This window comes from Pararge aegeria, chromosome 13, assembly GCF_905163445.1.
Source record: "Pararge aegeria chromosome 13, ilParAegt1.1, whole genome shotgun sequence".
Taxonomy (NCBI): Eukaryota; Metazoa; Arthropoda; class Insecta; order Lepidoptera; family Nymphalidae; genus Pararge; species Pararge aegeria.
This window is the reverse complement of record NC_053192.1, coordinates 11,730,728-11,750,972: the sequence shown is the minus strand read 5'-3', so window position 1 is coordinate 11,750,972 and position 20,245 is coordinate 11,730,728. Positions and strand designations below refer to the sequence as shown.

At 35.6% G+C, this 20,245-nt stretch overlaps 1 protein-coding gene across 3 annotated transcripts in view; it reads right to left on the bottom strand.

Moving 5' to 3' along the window:
• Positions 1–611: 611 nt before the first annotated feature.
• Positions 612–20,245, bottom strand: part of LOC120628598 (serine-protein kinase ATM) — a 34,590-nt gene continuing 14,956 nt past the window's right edge. For all 3 annotated transcript variants that reach the window (XM_039897054.1, XM_039897053.1, XM_039897055.1), the window contains 18 exons: positions 19,448–19,658; positions 18,308–18,596; positions 17,189–17,659; positions 16,138–16,339; positions 15,320–15,485; positions 14,797–14,903; positions 14,277–14,384; positions 12,822–13,063; positions 11,859–12,074; positions 10,956–11,117; positions 9,402–9,508; positions 8,488–8,604; positions 5,984–6,085; positions 5,262–5,449; positions 4,288–4,394; positions 3,354–3,468; positions 1,706–1,842; positions 612–949 (listed from right to left, as the gene is read on the bottom strand). In XM_039897054.1, the coding sequence (XP_039752988.1) occupies positions 693–949; positions 1,706–1,842; positions 3,354–3,468; positions 4,288–4,394; positions 5,262–5,449; positions 5,984–6,085; positions 8,488–8,604; positions 9,402–9,508; positions 10,956–11,117; positions 11,859–12,074; positions 12,822–13,063; positions 14,277–14,384; positions 14,797–14,903; positions 15,320–15,485; positions 16,138–16,339; positions 17,189–17,659; positions 18,308–18,596; positions 19,448–19,658 (3,304 nt within the window). In that variant the 3' untranslated portion in view covers positions 612–692. The remainder of the gene's footprint in view (positions 950–1,705; positions 1,843–3,353; positions 3,469–4,287; positions 4,395–5,261; positions 5,450–5,983; positions 6,086–8,487; positions 8,605–9,401; positions 9,509–10,955; positions 11,118–11,858; positions 12,075–12,821; positions 13,064–14,276; positions 14,385–14,796; positions 14,904–15,319; positions 15,486–16,137; positions 16,340–17,188; positions 17,660–18,307; positions 18,597–19,447; positions 19,659–20,245) is intronic.

Here is a 20,245-nt window from a genome sequence, read left to right as displayed (position 1 = left end):
ACTAGACACAGAACTGGCGATTAGAGGTTGGATTATTAAAGGCACGTGCCTTTGCTGCAGGGCTAGCAAAGGCAAGGGACAAAAATTATATCCCCTAACAAGGGTTTTAATTGACGTGTCCACCTGTTAAATAACGGGAACAGGGAGTAGAAGTTGACTCTCCCTTATTGTTCTTTGGATATTATTTCCACATGTGCGCCAGTGCTCTAAGAGTTGATGAAGCTGTGAGAGAAGACAAATTGTTCTCATTTCCCCGGGGAGAAAATTGTCTGAAAACTGCCCATGCTAGATTTTAGTTGATGATCCTTACAGTCGAGCTTTCACTTATTAACGTGTAACATGTACTTTTATTAGCTCTTAATACATTTTTCATTCCAGCTCTGTAATTAGCATCAACAAACAGTGAAGATGATTGAATGATAAGTTTAAACAAGTCACATAAAAAGGCAAAGAGGTCACAAACATGCTAACAGCAATGATTGTTTTGGTTAAACCTGCAAATAGCGCATACTGTTTAAAGGTATAATAAGTATCAGACATGAAAACTTTATATGCATTTGGATAATGAGTATGAATAAAACAATGAACAATTTTTAATGAATACAGACAAAAACATATTAAAATTTTTAATCATCTTAGGTACATTTTTATAGATATTTATTTGTAACGGGTTCGGTGAGGTTGGTTTCAATTTACAAGTAGGCTTGCCACCCGTGGAAGAGCCGGCATAGGTTGGCGGGGTCGGTTGCTTCGTGTATGAGGCGCGCTACGTGGCCGCGTACGGACACGCCCCCTGCCGCGCCCCCTTCAGCGCCGCAAAGCTTACAACGCACCGCTAGTAAAGCCCTTCCAGCCAGCCCCCCGGAACCCTCTTCTCCACCCCCGCTCGCTTTAGTAACACTTGCCGCTGGGCCTTTATTCGCAGCTTTTCCACCAAGCGAGAGTTTTGCTGAAAGAAATCAACATTTAAAATTTAAATTAGTTATAATCTTACGCTGTGCTACCTACGCTTTTTAAACGAAAGCCGGTTACACTCTAACCAGGAGACACGTTTTTATCCCAGGAAAAAAAGGTTCCCAAGGATCAGTAAAGATCCGTAATAAACCTAGACGAAGCACGCCGCGGGCAACAGCTCGTACATCGGTTTAAAGTAATTTTTTTCTCAAAAAAAAAACAATAGTTCACTTAAATTGAGACTACAATAATATTTTTAAATAAGTAAATATTTTTTTTTAAGTGTGTTACAAATGTACTTTTGTATGTACAATACAATGTAAAAGTTTAAAATGTTGCGGGTGGTGATGAAATAGTTAGCGAGCGATGAAATAAATTGTTTTATAAGGGAGAGTTCACATTAACTTAACTAAACGGTATTTTTTTAATATTGATAGATTTGTAGTGTTAGATTATCTTACACAGTTATTAATGAAACTCCTAACTTCAAATTCAGAGTTATTATGAGAATCTGAGGCCCAAAGCCACAAATTAAGTTACGAATAATGAATGATAAACAATAAAAAACACTTTGCTCTTAAGCAAACAAAAATAATTTAGACATCCTTAATAATGATATATATAGTCAAATTAAAGGTACATGCTACCAGCTACATACATTTTTCCCTCACGTGAGTGTGTCTTTTTGCTCAACACCACGAGTTCTTCGTGCTTAACCAATCGTATGTTTACTAAATAAAAGTGATCTTACTTCGTGCATTAGTAGCCTTTGCTTTAGAAGTGGTCGACACTATCCACAGGTACAAGGGATCGCACAGCAAAACTTCTAAAATTGTGAGCAGTGTCTCCTGATTGTCACGGAGCAATTGTAGAGTCTTCTCACAGCACCTGTTCAACGATAAACCACTAAGAAGTAAGTATTATGATTTTGTTAGGGATCTATAGTAATTTTTTTTTTAACTTTTCTTACTATAAATAAATAAATAAATATACTACAACAATACACACATCGCCATCTAGCCCCAAAGTAAGCGTAGCTTGTGTTATAGGTACTGTGATAGCTAATGAATAATTTGTTATGAATTATATTCATAAAAAAATATTCATGAAAAGTGAAATTTTTCTAATTCTTACTTATAATATCCTGGACTGAAATTTGATAGACAACAATATATTTATTGACATATTAAATTAAATAATATTTTTTGAATTAATTAAATATTATATTAAATTAATATAAAAAACATAATGAATGTCGTTCTATATTGGGATCTTAGACTATAAAACGTAATGAAAATATTGTTTGCATAGTGACGGCCGATTGGCGCATTGGGCAGAGACCCTGCTTTCTGAGCCCAAGGCCGTGGGTTCGATCCCCACAACTGGACAATATTTGAGTGATGAACACGAATGTTCTTCAGTGTCTGTGTGTTTATCTATATATTATGAGTATTTATGTATATTATTCATAAAAAAATATTCATCAGTTATCTTAGTAACCATAACACAAAATACGCTTACTTTGGGACTAGATGGCGATGTGTGTGTATTGTCGTAGTATATATCATAGTATATAAATTGTTATACCAACTAAAAAGTAAATGAATTTTTGTATAAATCAAGCTTGAATACTATGTGCTAGAAGCAGCTTCCATTCGCGAACAATAATGCAACTACTACTTACTTTAATACAAAGTGTGGGTGAACCCCGACGTATACATCTGCGTAACCCTTTAGAGTGTAGTAGCGTGATGTTTTGATGTATGATGGCGTAGAAAATGCATATTAATGCGTTAGCAACAATCGCGATTGATTTGCTGTTATTCTCCGAAACTTTAAATCTATATGAAATTATGGCTATCCATAATTTCATCTATTCATTTCATTTCCCATCGGAAAAAAAACATACAAACAAAAAAACAACTATACAAATCCATCTGTATAATATGATCCGTCTATATAATACTAGCGTACCCAGCCCGCTTAGCCGGGCTAGATTTTGCTTTATTTTATTTAAACAATAAACTTACATCATTAAATTTTTAATTTTAAGTCTCATAATATATTAAATCATTTATTTCTCTCCGTATTCATTTTCTTCTATTCTCTTCTCGAGCGAGTGATTATCTACTTCGTGCATTACCATGTACACCCAACAATAGAATATCATCATAGTAAATAAAAGATGTATTTGACAGTTTGACAGTTCAAAAATAGGAGTGCTCCGATCGTCACCAAGCTTTACAGGATTACTCGCCAGGTCAATCCGGAGATTCCCTGAAAGTTTCATTGAAATTGGTCCAGCCGCTTAGGAGCCTATACGGAACATATCCACACACTTTATCTTTTATATATATAGATGACGGACATACATACAGGGCGTTGTAACAGTCAAATACCTTCTGAAGTTCCCTTCAACGCCACTTGAGCCGAAACCAGCAACAATGTCTTGAGTCAAACGGAACGGAATAGTCTCCGGAGTGGGTAAAACTTTTCCTTGGTCAAATGCGATTCCTGAAATGTCGTTTATATTACAAATGACTTTGACGCAGACCTCGGCGCAGTTGTGAGCGCAGTTTTATAAGTCTTAATGTCGGGTTCAATCCCCAAAAGGAACAATTTGGGAATTTATAATTTCTGAATTTTCTTTGGTATGGTCTAGCGGCCATCCTATCGACAAAAACTCGCCGCTAAACTAACGACGTCGCTATGCCGCGTAGAGACCTATTAGGAGTATGTTTAATGTAACTGCTAATCCCCTAATTAGGATACTAATAGTAATATTAATATTTAATACTTTCACGAGGTGAGCGTTAAAGGGCTAACTGGATGTGGCAAAACATGACAATAAAATCAAGAGGTGAATATTAACCAAAGTGCGGCCAATTTATCCGCGGACTATATGTAAACAAATAAATGTCAGGTCGTTCGATTAGTAAACAACATTTTAGTCTTCTGGAACAATAAAAATAAATTAAAATTTTAGTGTTCTGTAAAGGTATTAAAGAAATTAATTTGTTTATAAACCTGACCTAACCTAATCTAAAATGATCGCGACCTGTTATTTTTTTTGTTTACATTTGCTAGATTGGCCGCACTTTAGGTAAATGGAGTTATGTAATATTCGAATGAGATGTGGCCTTTTTTCAAACGTGTTCTTTGCGAGTTTTACTTCGATAACAACGAGTTTCGTACTATCATAGCATTAGTTAAAGATTACCAAAATATGTTTGATTACCATATCGTACCAACGTTTCACTTAATTTATGCATATTGAATACAAAAAGTTGTAAAATAAAATGTAAAGTTAAGTTCCTTCTATCATAATATTACCAAAATCAATGTGTATAACTTCTGCAGTGGTCTTGTCAATAAGAATGTTCTGCACGTGTCTGTCACCCAATCCCATTATGTATCCCACCATGGATGACGTGGCAACACTGAAATTATATTGAACATCTGAATACACAATAAAACAAAGAAATTTTAAAGCAAAAAATAAAACCGCATTCGATAATAAATTACTATTCTGGTACTAATCAAGATTTGTATTAATCAAGCTTGAATACTCTGTCTGTTGTGCTACAACTAGCTTTCAGTCACGAAAAATTTTGCAACTACTACAACTTCGTTAGGAATAGGTAGATTAGGGATATAGGTTTACTATACCTGCCATACCCCTAACAGGTTAGCACCTTTCCATCTTAGACTGCATCATCACTTACCAGCACTCAGCTGGATAGATTGCGGTTGATTTTGTTTTTTGATGTGGCATTCAATTTAGTTGTAATTCTAAAAAAAATTCAAGTATTCAGTATCGCTAAGCCTTAAAGGGGTTTGCTGCCGTCCGCTGAGGAGTTCTGTCCTCTACCTCCAACCACATTCATCAGATCTACACAAAGTAAAAATAAACACTTTTTTAACCTCTATAGTACAAAAATAATTACTTAAATCGGTTATAATTTGTCAAAGTTATTGTGTAAAATCGTCAAACACTTTCATCCCCATCTCACAAAGGAACCGAGCTTAATGTCGGGATAAAAAGTATCCTATATTACTTCTAACACTTCCAAGAATGTGTGTACAAAGTTTAATGAGGATCGGTTAAGTAGTTTTTGTGTGAAAGCGTAACAAACCAAATTACATTGAAATTGATAACTTGGTTGCTCTGAGATTAGCAACAATCAAAAATAACGAATATCGAGATTCGTTCGAGATCCTGACGAGTCCTGCCAAATTCCTTATCTCAACTACGAGGCAACTCTCGCTCTAGCTTACTCTGCTAGATTATTTTCAAAAAAACTTACCTTCTGGTATAAGCGAGCCTGCGTTCATACCAAGTGACAGGATCCAGGTAGTGTTCAGTGAAGAAATAATGGAACACTGGTCTAAACACTTTTAGAATAGCATTGAATACTTCCAGTTTACGTTTTGTAGGCCTCTTAGTATCGTGACAATCTTTGAGTTTTGAACGTGCGGCTGTGGGCGATATGTCCTGAAAGAAGATTTTAACAAGTTAGTGCTACAATGCTATTTCTCCTGCAGGTCTATTTTTGTAATTCAGTAGGTATGAAATTCCGTTAGAAGCTATGAAATAAACGACTAAACTCCTTTTGAACTGAGTTCAGCGAAATGTTACCTCTTGTTTCCAAAGCAAATTGAGCGCCAATGATGCCATCTCGATTGGCAACTGGGGTAGCTACTCAAAGTTAACTTGTTTTAAAAATAAGTTACTGTTTAGTCTGAGTAGACAGACATTATAATATTATAGTATAGTTCACCACACTTAAGTTTTTTATAACTCGTACTGAGATTTGTATATTTTTTTATAATCTGCATACCCTCTATGCACGCCATTGACACCCACACCCCCAAATGCACACACAGACAAACAGACACGTCAAACTTATATAACTTCGTAAAAGGGTTTTGATAGCTGCTACTGTTGTGGCAGACAAAGATGGTCGTTTTAACAATTTTGGAAACGGAAGCTTAACCTAAAATGGAATTCGAGCTTAATGTGACATACCTGAGGTCGATATTTTGTATGAGCAGTGCCAAGGTAAGCACCTATAGGCATAGTTCCCACACACCATTCCAAAACACCTGAACGTCGAGACATAGGCACTACCTTCAAACAAAAATAAATAAATAAATATACTACGACAATACACACTGCGCCATCTAGCCCCAAATTAAGCGTAGCGTTTGTGTGAATATTTTTTTAATGAATAATATACATAAATACTTATAAAATACATATAAACACCCAGACACTGAAAAACATTCCTGTTCATCACACAAACATTTTCCAGTTGTGGGAATCGAACCCACGGCCTTTGACTCAGAAAGCAGGGTCGCTGCCCACTGCGCCAATACACCATCATTTTAAATTTACGGACAAACCAGCTGATGGTAACTGGGAAACCACAGTCTATTAACAGAGACAAGACTCGCAGGGCATGCAAAGAACACGTCCTGCAAGGTCCCGCCCTATGTCAATCAAACTAAAGTGTAGGTATTTAGCCTCACGTGCCTGTAATTTCACCGGCAACCACCCCGGAATACAGCAAATCTGTTTGCAACAGAAATAAGTATTGCAGAAATTCTAAGACTATTAGCGACCTACAGTTGGGGATATGCCTTCTGCTTCATAAAACAAAGGAATATTCTGATGACCTTGTGTGTTGCATATGCTATGTACCAGTTTAGCAAAAAAATATTAAAGTAACGAAAGAAAAAGATTTTATAAAAAAAATCCCAGGTCCATCTGGCGTTAGTGCTGAGGTTTAGAACCACGCCTAAAGCTTATACAATATAATTGAATGCACTTTGAAGATTTAGCAACAGAAAGCTTACCTCTTAACAGTGGCGTGCATCTCATAGATGCAAATAAGCAGTGCATACCCTGACCTCAGGGCCTCTCAGACCATAAGGACGACTTAAAATTTAAAGATTGAAAAAAAATTAAACAATTAATAGAAAACTATAAAAGCGCCATCTAGTTAAAACCGGCCGCACTTCTATGTAAATCAATGGACAAGTCCCGTGTCATGGTTTAGAACTAAAATAGACAAACTGCATAATATTTCGACTATATTTTAATTTTGAGTTGTAAACAGTATCCCTAAATAAAAAGTAACGCTTTAAATATAATTTAAATCTCATAAAATTAGCTGGGGTTTTCACGATTAAATATCCATTGCCGGGCAAATCGTTTATTCGTCGCTCGAATTAATGCGCCGCGCCGCCGCGGTCTCCATAGAAGCACAACGATTGAATGCATCCGTCGTTACTTGTGTGCACCAGCACACAAGGAAGTTCTGGTGTGTAGTGATATAATCGCGTGCGTGCTTACACAATATTTGGCTCTTTCTATGTGTGCGAGTTTTCCAGGTTTCCAGTATAGGGGTTTCGCTTGTGTGCAAATCTTAAAAGCACTGCTTACGGAAATTTGAAATCCAAATGTATGCTTTGTTTTTTTATAAGCACAAGTAATTTGCTTTGTTTGTTATTGTTTTAAACGGCAATAATTCTTTTTTGTAGTTAAAAAATTTATCAATGAATTTTATTACATTCAAGGTCTTTAGAAATTTATAAGTACCTAATTTGTTCAAAAAGTATATTAAAATAACCAAATTAAAAGTTGCCGAATTATGTTAAATAAATTATTAACGTATACCAGGTGCCATTGGTAACTGATGAAGTAATATTCTTCAAATGACAAATTTTAATAGAAAATATTACGGACAATGTTTGACTATGATATTCTCATTATCGCTGGCGATCGCTCAGCGCCATTATTGTTTACCTTTTACCTTCTGTCATAACAACTTATATTCACCGAATTAGAATTAATTACTGTTTTTTTCGTTTGCTGTACGGTTGTTTGTAAATAGTTACAATTATTATTGTTAACATTAACCTTTGTGACAGTGTACTGTTTGTAAATGATTGTGAGGAATATTCTTAGTGTAAGAAAGTTCTTATATTCGGCGTGTGATCTGATGGTTCAGTTCAGTGTGCTTGGAAAATGTAGGTAAGTTTAGAGCTAATTCTTAACTAACGTTTAATTGAGATTATTCGTAAAGGAAGGAATGCACCTACAAGGAGCGGCACGTAAAAAGAGCTCTGACTGACTTACAGAAACAGGCGAATAGCAGTGATCAATGTTTTGTTTCATTATTTATTTATAATAATACCTATGTTTGTTTATTGTTTACACTAAAAAACATTATTTAATGTAATTGCCGCAATGGCAGACAATTTTAAAAACTCGCTAGTCGGTCGTCTCAGAGCTTACTATACCTACTGGAAATAGGAGACGATGAGAAGATCTACATGGGTATCACAAACAATGTTAGGTTAGGTACCTACTCACAAATAAAATTATACAGTAACATCAAAATAGCATGTTCAGTACCTATTTTTTTTTTATGCATACCCTGACCGAAAACCCTATGCACGCCACTGCCTCTTAAATATAAAAATTATAATTAGAGATTCATAAGATTAGACAGTTTCATTGCTCACCTTGTATGTACGAATATGTAATTTATTTCTGTCTGTGATGGGATTGTTTTTTAGCAATGAATTTACGATATTGAATACTTGCTGCATCACTGCATCTTGCCTCAAGTCATCCTCTCCCTGAAAATAAATCAACTTTGTTATCAGAAGTGGGATAAGCATCACAGCATAACGTGACCTAATTAAAAAACTTATTTATAAAATCGAGCGTTTCTATTTTAACTATTGGTCGCCCCCACTGGTCGAAATTCGATCATAATTAACGGCCGACTGGCGCAGTGGGCAGCGAACCTGCTTTCTGAGTCCAAGGCCGTGGGTTCGATTCCCACTACTGGAAAAGGTTTGTGTGATGAACGCAAATGTTTTAAGTGTCTGGGTGTTTATATGTATATTATAAGTATTTATGTATATTATTCATAAAAATATTCATCAGTCATCTTAGTGACCATAACACAAGCTACGCTTACTTTGGGGCTAGATGGCGATGTGTGTATTGTCGTAGTATATTTATTATTATTTATTATTATAATTAATTTAAATTATAAGTTTAAACATTGTTAAGGTTCTATTGTTAAAGACTATATACTTTTTTAATCACAGATTTCGCCAAGCGTACAATTGGCTTGTTTTAAACAAATTAAAATCCATACAATGATTAAAAAAAGAGTATATAAGCGTGTATATGTCAAATGCAAGGTTACTATAGTAAAATGTTAAATCAATGCAGGGTAGTATTTTAGCCATAATTAAAAAAAAAAAAACATTAGCATTCTGCACTCGTTCTCTATATAAACTATAACGCCTCTGCACAATTTTCGTAAAAAAGGGTCAAAATTTCTGTTTAATATGTAAATTATAAACATAGTAGCGGTGCTATTAAATTTGAGGGTTCATTAAAATAAATAACTTTGGTTTACCTTCACGAGCATGATTCTCTTTCTTCCATCAGAGCTTAAACATGATATCTTCTTTGGATAATTGATACCTCCTACCAGCTCAAAATGCTTTTCAAACGATGACAGGGCTGTGAAAATAACAAACAAAATATTTTTTATGAGCTTTTTTGATTTATTGCTCTTACTGTAAGAACTTGTTCTCGCTCCATGATATGAGTTACAAAAAACTCAATTAAAATATTAATTATGGTGTTTCATAGCTATTTGGACTAATAAAATAAATGTGTCAGTCCTTTATCTTAATGCGAATAATCTCACTTGTCAAATTCAAATTCAAAAATGTTTTATTCATGTAGACCTATCACAGGCACTTATATGTGTGAAGAACTTCACACATATAATATGTTACCATTAATGTTAGGATAGTGTAGAAGTGTAGTAACATTCGTTAATTTAAAACTAAAGCTAGGAGGGTTCCAAAAGCGGCCCTGTCTAAGAAGAGCTTACAACAAACTTAGCCGGGTTTTTTTACGTTATCACCATCCCACAGCAAATTAATATTTAGCTATGAAGTTCGAGCAATTCATACCCAAGCTTTTTTTATTCATGTAATCCTTAATGAAATAACAAAATTTTTCTACAAGCTTAAGTTTAATATATACTTTGAACTTCTTGACAGAGAGAGACAGCCCAATGATTTCATCTGGTAATTTATAAAATGTTATATAATTACCCTTGAATGAATTACTAATTTTGTTATAGTAATCTATGCTGAAGAATGACGTACGTTTTCTTTTAACTGTATGTATTTTTTTTATTTAGAAATACAGTGTAAACTATTTATAACGTTATCCTTTATAACGATAAACTCCCTATAACGTTGGAGTGAGCCTAAGTTGGTTGGTTTGCGTTAAAACTCACATATTGAAACACTCTTTATAGCGATACGCCATTCTCTATTACGAAGAAATGTGTTCATATTTGTAGACAGTAAATATTTATTATCGGTATTATTGTTTATGTTATGTTATCAGGTAACAAAAGACTTTGAAGCTCCGAAACATCCGAGGTCGGTCTAGCTTTTGTTATCCTTAATTGCCTTGTACACGTGCAGTATGACGCATTGTTTTCTCGGAAGTGATGGTCTTCGACCAAGCATACTGGGTACCTATCGTATTATCAGTCGTAAACCTACTTTGAAACTGTTAACATGGCCAGTAAACGGAAAGCGATTAGTGTTGACGAAAAAATTTGTGTGATACGTGCGAAATTATCAGACTATATGTGTAAACAATAATTTATATGTATAAGCATTTATTATCTAAGACATACATACAATTAAAAATTCTTGTATTAAAAATTCTTATTAATTTGGTTTTTTTTTGTTCACTCCATATAACGATAACTCTCTATAACGACAAAAAATGCTCAGTCCCTCCAGTTTCGTTATAAAGAGTTTACACTGTAACTGTAGCCCGCGACTTTGGGCGTGATTTTTTAAAACTTCGATATTATTTACCAATATAGCACCATTAAAAGGAATATTAAAAATAGTAATATTACATTTCAACTTACTGCTTAGCTTGGAGTAGTTACAGTTTTTACGTATGGAAATATTGTCGGTAGGAATGGGTACAGCGTTAAGGTCGCGGAGGTGAGATATAGATTCGGATGTCGGTATCGCTTGTGGTCTTGTGTCCTTAGATTCTGGTACGTAGTAAGCAAACCTTATTGTAGCTGGAAAAAAAAATATCTTTAAATATTGGATAAATTACCCTCTTCGGTTTCGGAGCGAAACGTGCGAAGAGGGTACATTGCCGAAGATCTATTTGGTGTCGAGTGTACGGATTGAAGAAATTATAAATTACACCATACAGATTTTTCATTTTCATAAAACTGAAACTTTATTTAAATATTTAAAGCGGGGATAGCCTAGTGATAAGGACGTCAGCTTCACTTTTGGAAGGCTGAGTTCGAACCCCCATACGCAACTCTAACTCATGTGCGTTATGAGCAATTATATTGGTTTAGCGGTAAAGGAAAACATCGTGAGGAAACCTGCGTGCCTGAGCGTTCTCCATAATGTTAGCAAATGTATGCAAATCAGAACGTGGCCTACACCCTTCTCATTCTGGAAGGAGACCTGTTAACCGATCGGACCGGATCTGACCGATCCGACCGGATAACTTAGCCGGAATATTTTGCTAATGATTCATTTATTTATTTTTCGTTAGACAATACAATACTTTCTGCATCCAAGGCCGTGGGTTCGATTCCCACAAAAGGAAAATATTTGTGTGATGAACATGAATGTTTTCCAGTGTCTGGGTGTTTATCTGTATATTATAAGTATGTATGTAGTAGTCATCTTAGTACCCATAACACAAGCTACGCTTACTTTGGGACTAGATCGCGACGCGATGTGAGAATTGTCGTAGCATATTTATCACTGGACCAAAAAGTTATTAAAATATTTACCGTCACAAATTAGCTCCATTTGAGCAATAATCTTCGCAAGCTCATTGCTCTCTGTAGATAGTTCTTGAATAAGCGCAGTGGCCGCAAGTATTCGCGGCTCTTGACTGTTTGTTTGAGAGGTTTCACCCAACGTACTTATGTTTTGGTCCTTCTCCGAGTTCTTCAGATTGAACAGAATCGGAAGCGTGTGATGGGGATGGTCTATGGCACAGGTTTCTGAAATATTCACGTCATTTTAAGCCGTGTGGTAAAGGCAGATCAGACGTTGTCAACACCCCAGTTCTTTCCGCGGTATATCCTATATTGGTCTTTTGTCGTCTTTCTTTGCTTCTCACCTAGTTTCAAAGTCTCAGACCCGGCTTGTTGTTACACCTGGAGTTTATTTACGATGCCTTTGGCAAGGTCCTCTGTGATAATACTACAATATATCAATAGCCTATGACAGTGTGTCAACGGTGAGAACGGTGAATTTAAGTAGGAGATCCCGGGTTCGAATCCCAGAAGGCGCAATTTGGGAATTTATAATTTCCGAATTTTCTCTGGTCTGGTCTGGTCTGGTGGGAGGCTTTGACCGTGGCTAGTTACCACCCTACCGACAAAGACGTGCCGCTAAGAGAATTAGTGTTTCGGTGCGATGTCGCGTGGGAACCGCTTAGGGGTTTGACTACCCTACTCCCTAACAGGTTAGCCCGCTACTATCTTAGACTGCATGATCACTTACCACTAGGTGAGATTGCAGTCAAGGGCTAACTTGTGGTGGAAAAAAAAAGTCCACTGCTGGACTAAAGGCTTCTTCCAATAGGAGGGTTTGCCTCCTGGTGATCGCATTAGATGCTAGTAGTGAATCTGAGGATGCAGATGTCCGGTCTCTGTTATATTCACTAAGTCTCCTCGTAAAACAACCGCGTTGAGCAAAAGACCAGTGTATCCTGATCTGCCGCCAGGAACGGCAAGTTTACTTACTTATTATTTGCTTTAGATGGCGTGCAAATGGAGTATTTTCGTTAGACATTCTTGGAGCAAGTTGCGGTAGAACCGTAATGAACTTCCACGAAGGTATGGCGTGCAGTAGTTGCCCTAAGGGGCCGCTGTCAGCGTCACTAGCATCTTCCAAGTCGAGGCCGGGATTATCAACCCATAGAGATATCACTCGGAACACAGACAAATTATTTCCGTCACACTGCGACAAAGACAACAAGTAGTACCTGAAACACAGATTATTCACGCAACAGTTCTTTTTAATGAATGAATGAATGAATATACTTTTATTGCACACCACAAAAATTACATATAAAAAGAAAAGTATAACAAAACAACGTATATAATTTGGCAGCTTATCGCTCCATAGCTATTTCTTCCAGGCAACCATTGACGAAGAAAACAAATACAGAAAATAGTTTGGTGGTGCACATATATATATAGTGTTGGAGAAATCGTCACTACACGTCATCGTGGAGGGGACAACGCGTAGTGGTGGTGTTAGAGACTATAAAAGGCGGTGCGCGCTTCATTCGAGAGAATCTTCGGGTACCGTCAACTACATAGTTGAAGGGGAACCCCTGTCCGTTTGGAAAGTCAACCTGCTCATTTTGGTTTTGTTGTAAATTCGATTTATAAATTGAATTTCTTTAAATAAGTTATCTGTTGAGTGTTTTATTAGTTCCGTGTAAACTCTTGTTTCTACTAAACATATATGTGTGTGTAGTCACGATTGTTTTTTTTAAATTAAGATTTTACCTCTGGTTCCTAAAAATAGCATATAAAATATTAAGCTAGATGAGTTTCATGCTTGATCGAAAGCATGTAAGAGCAATAAAATCTACTTTCCACTTGCAATGAAGGTACTTTAAGTTATACATGGCAAGAAACACCAACGCCGAAAGAGTCTTAGCGTTTAAAAGTAGTACTAAGCAGTACAGAAGACTCCATAAATACTGTTATTATGGTAGCTACATGTAACTACAACTCTAACAGCAATAAGTTGAAAGATTGTCGCAGCCGTGTTTCTAACATATTATCAATATATATATATACTAGCTGCGGCCCGCGACTTCGTCTGCGTTTGATTTTGTTTTTAAAGTATTCAGTATCGCTAAGCCTTAAATGAGTATAGTAGTATGACTGTCATGTGACTGTCAATTAATTATAGACAAATAATTTGCAATAGAATAAAATTGCAACTATAATTAAAGATCTAAGCTATCCTATCTCTTAAGTTGGACCAGACTGCTCACGGTGTGCCAATTTAATTTAAAATCGGTTAAGTAGTTTAGGAGTCCATCGCGGACAAACATCGTGACAGGAGATTTATATATATTAAGATATCAACTATCCCCGTGTCGTCAGAACGAACACGGGACTGAGATAGTTGTAGATTTTATAAACGAAAAATATATAAGTTGCGAATTTAAATGTTACCTCATAGCTAACTTTAGGGCACTTTCCTTTTCGGCTCTAGTATTATCGATTTCTGCTTTGTCAAGTCGACTAAATGCATTACTGGTCATTAACGCCTTCTTTTCATCCCTGCAAACACACATAGATAAATAAAACAATGCAAGAATATAATTGATTTAGCATGACCTGCGAGTTTATCTGCAGTAGTCACCTACAACGAAAGTTTTTATATTTATTAAGCTGTAATTTTATATGGATAACCAAACATTAAAATTTTACAACTCCATACACATTTGAAACATTAACTTCACTACAAAGTTAGATACGCTAACTAGTTGAATATCACTAGGGACTTGATTCAGACCATTCTCTTTGCGACTGAAAGTGGTCGAGGAGTCCATAACTCTTCGACAGACAATATATATTTATCATATAAAAAACGCATTCAAGTTGGTCTATAACATAACACAGTCGTCTTTGGATCTTTGCAGTCAATTACAAACACAGATTCAGGTTAGTTTAAATAAGATAAAGCGATTACCTTGTTAGATTGTTCTGTGACTGCACCAACGACGCCGCTGTGTCTTGCATGTTTTCTATACATTTTACTTTGATCTCGAATACAGAAGAGTCCATATAGCTTACAACCTGAAATAATATTTTTTTGATCTATTATTGCTTGTTGTTTCTTAACTAAACTAGTTAAGAAACATCGAACACTGATCAATACATATTATTTTCACTGAAGTATTAGTTTAAAACCAACAATCACTATCAGCTTATCAATTTCAGTGGTGTTACAGAAAAAACTAAACTAGAATAATATCAACTGTTTGTAACATCTCATATGAAACAATGTTTTTTCTTTATACCTCGTCACTTATTTAATTTAGTCAGATATATTTTTGCATATGGCCTAAAATAAAATATCGTTAATTATAAAAATCGTGGCAGTTAAGTCGATCTTAAAAGCTAAACAGAAGGTATTCGCTTACATAGTCAACGATTCCTAATTTCGTGAAATTTCAATAATGTACTTACAAAGAGTAAGGTAACGTAAATACCTGTTTGTATTCTGCATCAGCAAATTTAGCGATGTCTGCGTAAACTTTCAATCTTGTCGCTACATCGTCATTATCGCCTAATTTCTGCAAACTCTTTTCCAAATAGTTGCGTATAATATCTTTGCCATTTTCACGTTTACATTCTGCCATCCACAAACCGTATTGCCTTTAGGTAAAAGGAAAACTTATTAAGGATCTGGCGTGCTATTTTGAAGCATGTAGCACATATTTTCGCACCGCAGGCGATACACTACTTAATCAAAATATTTGGCTTTGGAATAATTATTAGAAAATTTATTGCCAATAGTTTTTCAACAAAAATAGTGATACAATAGGTTTTTATTCACTTTCCAATCGGAAGCGGTAAATTTATAAAATATATACTTTTCGAAAAGAACATTGAATTAGATTATTATACTGACAAATAAAACTGACTTGAAATAAATAACAATAAGCTTATTATATGCGGTATGTTTAAAGATAAAAGGGAAACATCAGGCTACAGATCCATCCTAATACTGAAATAAGAAAGTGTTGTTTGTTTTAACACAAGCACTGCACCGATCATGTTGAAATATGTCACATAATTATATAGGTAAAACTTAGAGATGCATTTTTATCCCAGAAAAGCACCAGAATAAAGTTCCCGGATTATTTAAATATATAGCTTTCGTTACCTTTGGACAGCTTCAAAGCTAAAGAGACATTTCGCATAAGACTTTGATATCCCGGGAAAAATAATAGTTCCCGTGGGATTTATTTATTTGTTACGCCAACACAGCCGAGAGCATCAGCTATCACACCACATATAAAGTTACCTTAAAGACATCGCAGTTAGTTTCTTGTCTTCATATTCCTTCGTAACGATTTCATTAAGCAAAGATAACGCTATATCCTTATGGCCTTTGGCCCAAGAAATTTGACTCTCTAAAAGGGCCACTTGGCTCGTCGTTTCATCGTGCTTTACGGCTGCTACAAGACGCTGTGCCATTTGTATTCTTTGATTTGATAGACCAAATTCTAAAACATCAGGACTCATTAATTGAATTGAAATGCAGACCCATTTTCTTACAACATATCTGGACTTAGGAATCGCATTGAAATATGAACTCATTTTCTTACAATCTATACAACGTGTAACCAAATTACGAAATAATGTTGAAGGATGCATAAGTGTACTTCATAAACAATAACCCTGTAAAAATATTAAATAAAAAAGAAGCATATTTATTTCTCCATACAAACGAGTTCAAAATATTCTGTGTTTACTTACGGCCCTATTGAAGATAAAATACCGGCACGCGCGTACTACCGCTGCGCGCTAAGCGATGCGTTCTTAATAAAGTGACATGAGTCACATAATTTCAATTTTGTTTGATGTTAGGGTACAACAAACATCAAAATAATTTATTTCAGTAAAAACTCTGGCAATGGTTTAATCATAAACAATCAGGTTTTCGGTTTTACAGATAAGTCTCAGAGACAGTACATTAAGCCTGTTAAGTATTATTTCAGTTTTCATTTACACGTTGTATATTTGATATTGCTTGAATGTAATCATGGACATATTGGTGACCTATATGAATGTATCGGAATATATTTCCATTCCTTTTTCGCATTATACGAAACACAATCGTGAGGTTGGAAGTGATATTTTTTTGTTTTTTGTTTCCATTTTATACCATTCCTTTATATAAGAGTATCAGAGAGTGATGTAGTTAGGTTTTATAAAATACATCGATACCGCGTGTTTAGATGGACTTTAAGTGTGTATACAATGTTAGTCCTAGGTTTAGTTTTATTTTTGTTTATGAATGTGTATTTATTGATTATCTATGAATAAAAATAGAATAGTATTATTTTACTTACCAGCATATTTTAATTGCAAGTCGTCTACTTTAGGTAAACACGTAAAATCATTTTTTGAGATATGCTCCAGCATCAAACTTCTTTGTGATATTAACCCCTCGAGATACTTGAAATCATTGAAAGCTGGTAGATTCTCAATTTTCCACTCATTTAAAAGTACAGGTATCGTCATTTTACCACATCTGACCGAAAAATAGGTCTCAATATCGCGAAACAGATGTAAATTCGATACGATTCGATACACGTTTTGACAGTTTTCCATATTTAAACTCTGACATAATTTTGCAGTCGCCAATTTTGCTCTATCCAAAGGTTTTTCGAGTTTCGTGTCGATTTCTATTGCGGTACGTAAATTCATACAATCTTTTAGGCACGCGTACCGCATCGCTTTAATTATCGAATCATGCTTACAGTGGCCTCTTTTAGATTTTTCTTCCAACTCTGTCGTATCAACAAAATCGCTCCAATCGCCTAAAAGACGATAGGGATTATTATGTTTAAATTATATAAATTGCTGTCATTATATAATCTTCAAAGCAACTATTTACATAAAAAATAGCTTAGTAAAGTTATTTTTTCTCGTGAATCTGTATTGAAAATTAACAGAACATTTGAAAAGCTCTGATTCACCCTTAAAAATAAATCAATTAATGTCACAGAAAGATGCTTGCTATGAAAATTAATCTGCTTTATTCACCAAGGATGTGCCATCACCAAGGATCCAGTCTATTTCATTATATTCTGTTCTATTTTATTCTGTTCTGTTCTGTTCTGTTCTGTTCTGTTCTGTTCTATTCTTTTCCTTTCTATTCCATTCTATTCTAACACACGGGTTTAATTATGATGATTATAAGTTATTATACAGATTATTATTTGATTAACACGTCCTTGGTGAAAATGCTACAACAACACAACTTAAGTGCAAAGGAAGGAAGAAAGACACAATACTCAATTGTTTCTTTTTTTAAATTGTTTATGTTGTCTTTAAACATGGAAGAGTGGGCTCCTGACATGACTGATATTATAAAATACATGTGTCACACAACAACTAGGTCAGAAACGAAATAAACTATTTTTATTTATTTATTTAAAAAAAAGTCTGTTAGCGACAATACTCACCTAGATACGACAAACAGTCGTACTTAACATCATCGAGTTCCTCGTTCTCCGGATAAGATTTAATATACCGCAGAGCAAGATGATGCATCCCGGACTTGTGAAGACAAGTGATAGTTCCATAGAGGATATCTTCGTCAAGAGCTCCCCGTGAAAGCGCAATGTCGTGCAGGAATAACGCATCGGAGAACTGGCCGGTATTGATGAGATGTTTGCGTTTCTCACGCTCACTTGTTAGATGTGCATTACCGCATCCATCTATAGCGTCCATTTCGCCTATCGATACATAACACTGGAACCGAATAGACAATACCGTTTTTTTAATATTTCATTACAAGTTAGCCCTCGACTGCAATCTCTTTTAATAGTAATCGATGACGAATTTGTCTTTGATGTTTGGTGTACGGCAGTTTATATTAATCCCGTACCCCTAATTAGATTCTTCGCGACGTCGTTTTGGGACGCTAATGTGCTTAGCGGAACGTCGTCGTCGGTAGGGTGGTAAGTAACTACGGCCGAAGCCTTCCACCAGACCAAATCAGAATCTAAAATTGTAAATTTCTGAATTTCATCCGCCCAGACTCGAGCCCAGGACATCCACTTATAAGACCACAACGCTGACCACTGCGCCAGGACGTCACACCGTTTACTAAATCCTGAAACTCATATCTAGAACGGATTGCCTAAATTATTTAATACGATTAACGATGGAAAACTACGGCAGTGTACTAGTGAAGAAATCACTTATTAGTGTAATAATAACATCATTCTTGAGCATTATACTTCCCAGCCACAACTGTGTACAAGTGAAGAAATATTATAAAATGTTCGATCCAATAGGGCATTGACGGCCGGCAGTGGGCATCGACCCCGCTTTCTGAGTCCAAGGCTAGTGGGTTCGATTCCCACAACTGGAAAATGTTTGTGTGATAAACATGAATGTTTTTCAGGGGCTGGGTGTTTATCTGTATATTATATGTATTTATTTCTAATTTTCATAAAAATATTCATGAGTCATCTTAGTACTCATAACACAAGCTACGCTTAATTTGAGGCTAAATTGCGATGTGTGTATTGTTGTAGTGTATTTATATATTTATTGTATTGCTAAAATGTTAAAACGTAAGATGCATGGAAACGAACCCTTCTGAATATTTTTTGGACGTGCTCCCCGTTCTCCAGAGATGTCGTGGCTTCAGGTGAAGATGGCGGGACAGCTCCGTTGCTGGCAGCGGCCCATAACTCGCCATAGTAAAGGGCGGCTAGACTGCGCTCAGTCACCGCCGCACCCCAAGACACCCACAGATAATCGAGATTAAGATAGTTTAGTGTATCTGACGTGCGTCCTCTTTTACTGAAACGGATAGAAATTACCAACTTTTTTTCTATTATAGTAATAATTGACGAACCTTACTAATTTTACATTTTATTTATCGTAATAATTTGTATGACGGACCACGCAGAAAGTCTTAAAGCACAAAACCTTGGGTGAAAAAAAAATTAAAAACCATTGCCTTGGTATACAAGGGACACATCCTGCAACGTGTCGCCATGTGTCAATCAATTTGAGGCGTAAGGCGTAAAATGTTGAGCCGCATGGGCCTGTAATCACACCGGCAACGACGCCCTTTAGACCGGAATAAAGCAATGCTGTTCGGCGGAAAAAGCATGTATAATAATTTGGGATCTCAAATAAGCCACCACAAAATAATAGAATTCAACATTAAGGATATCATTATATACTACCTTTTGGGGATGATAAAGGAATTTTTAATCAACAGATAAACTGGGTGGCAAAAAGTTGAAACGCTAACGGACTAGACGTAAGATGACGCCACTTTACCTCAAGTTTAATATTCGTATATTAAAAGAGCATAAAACTAGACAAGTTTTACTTCTTACGCGTAGATACTATATGAAACGCATTATTTTTACTGCGAG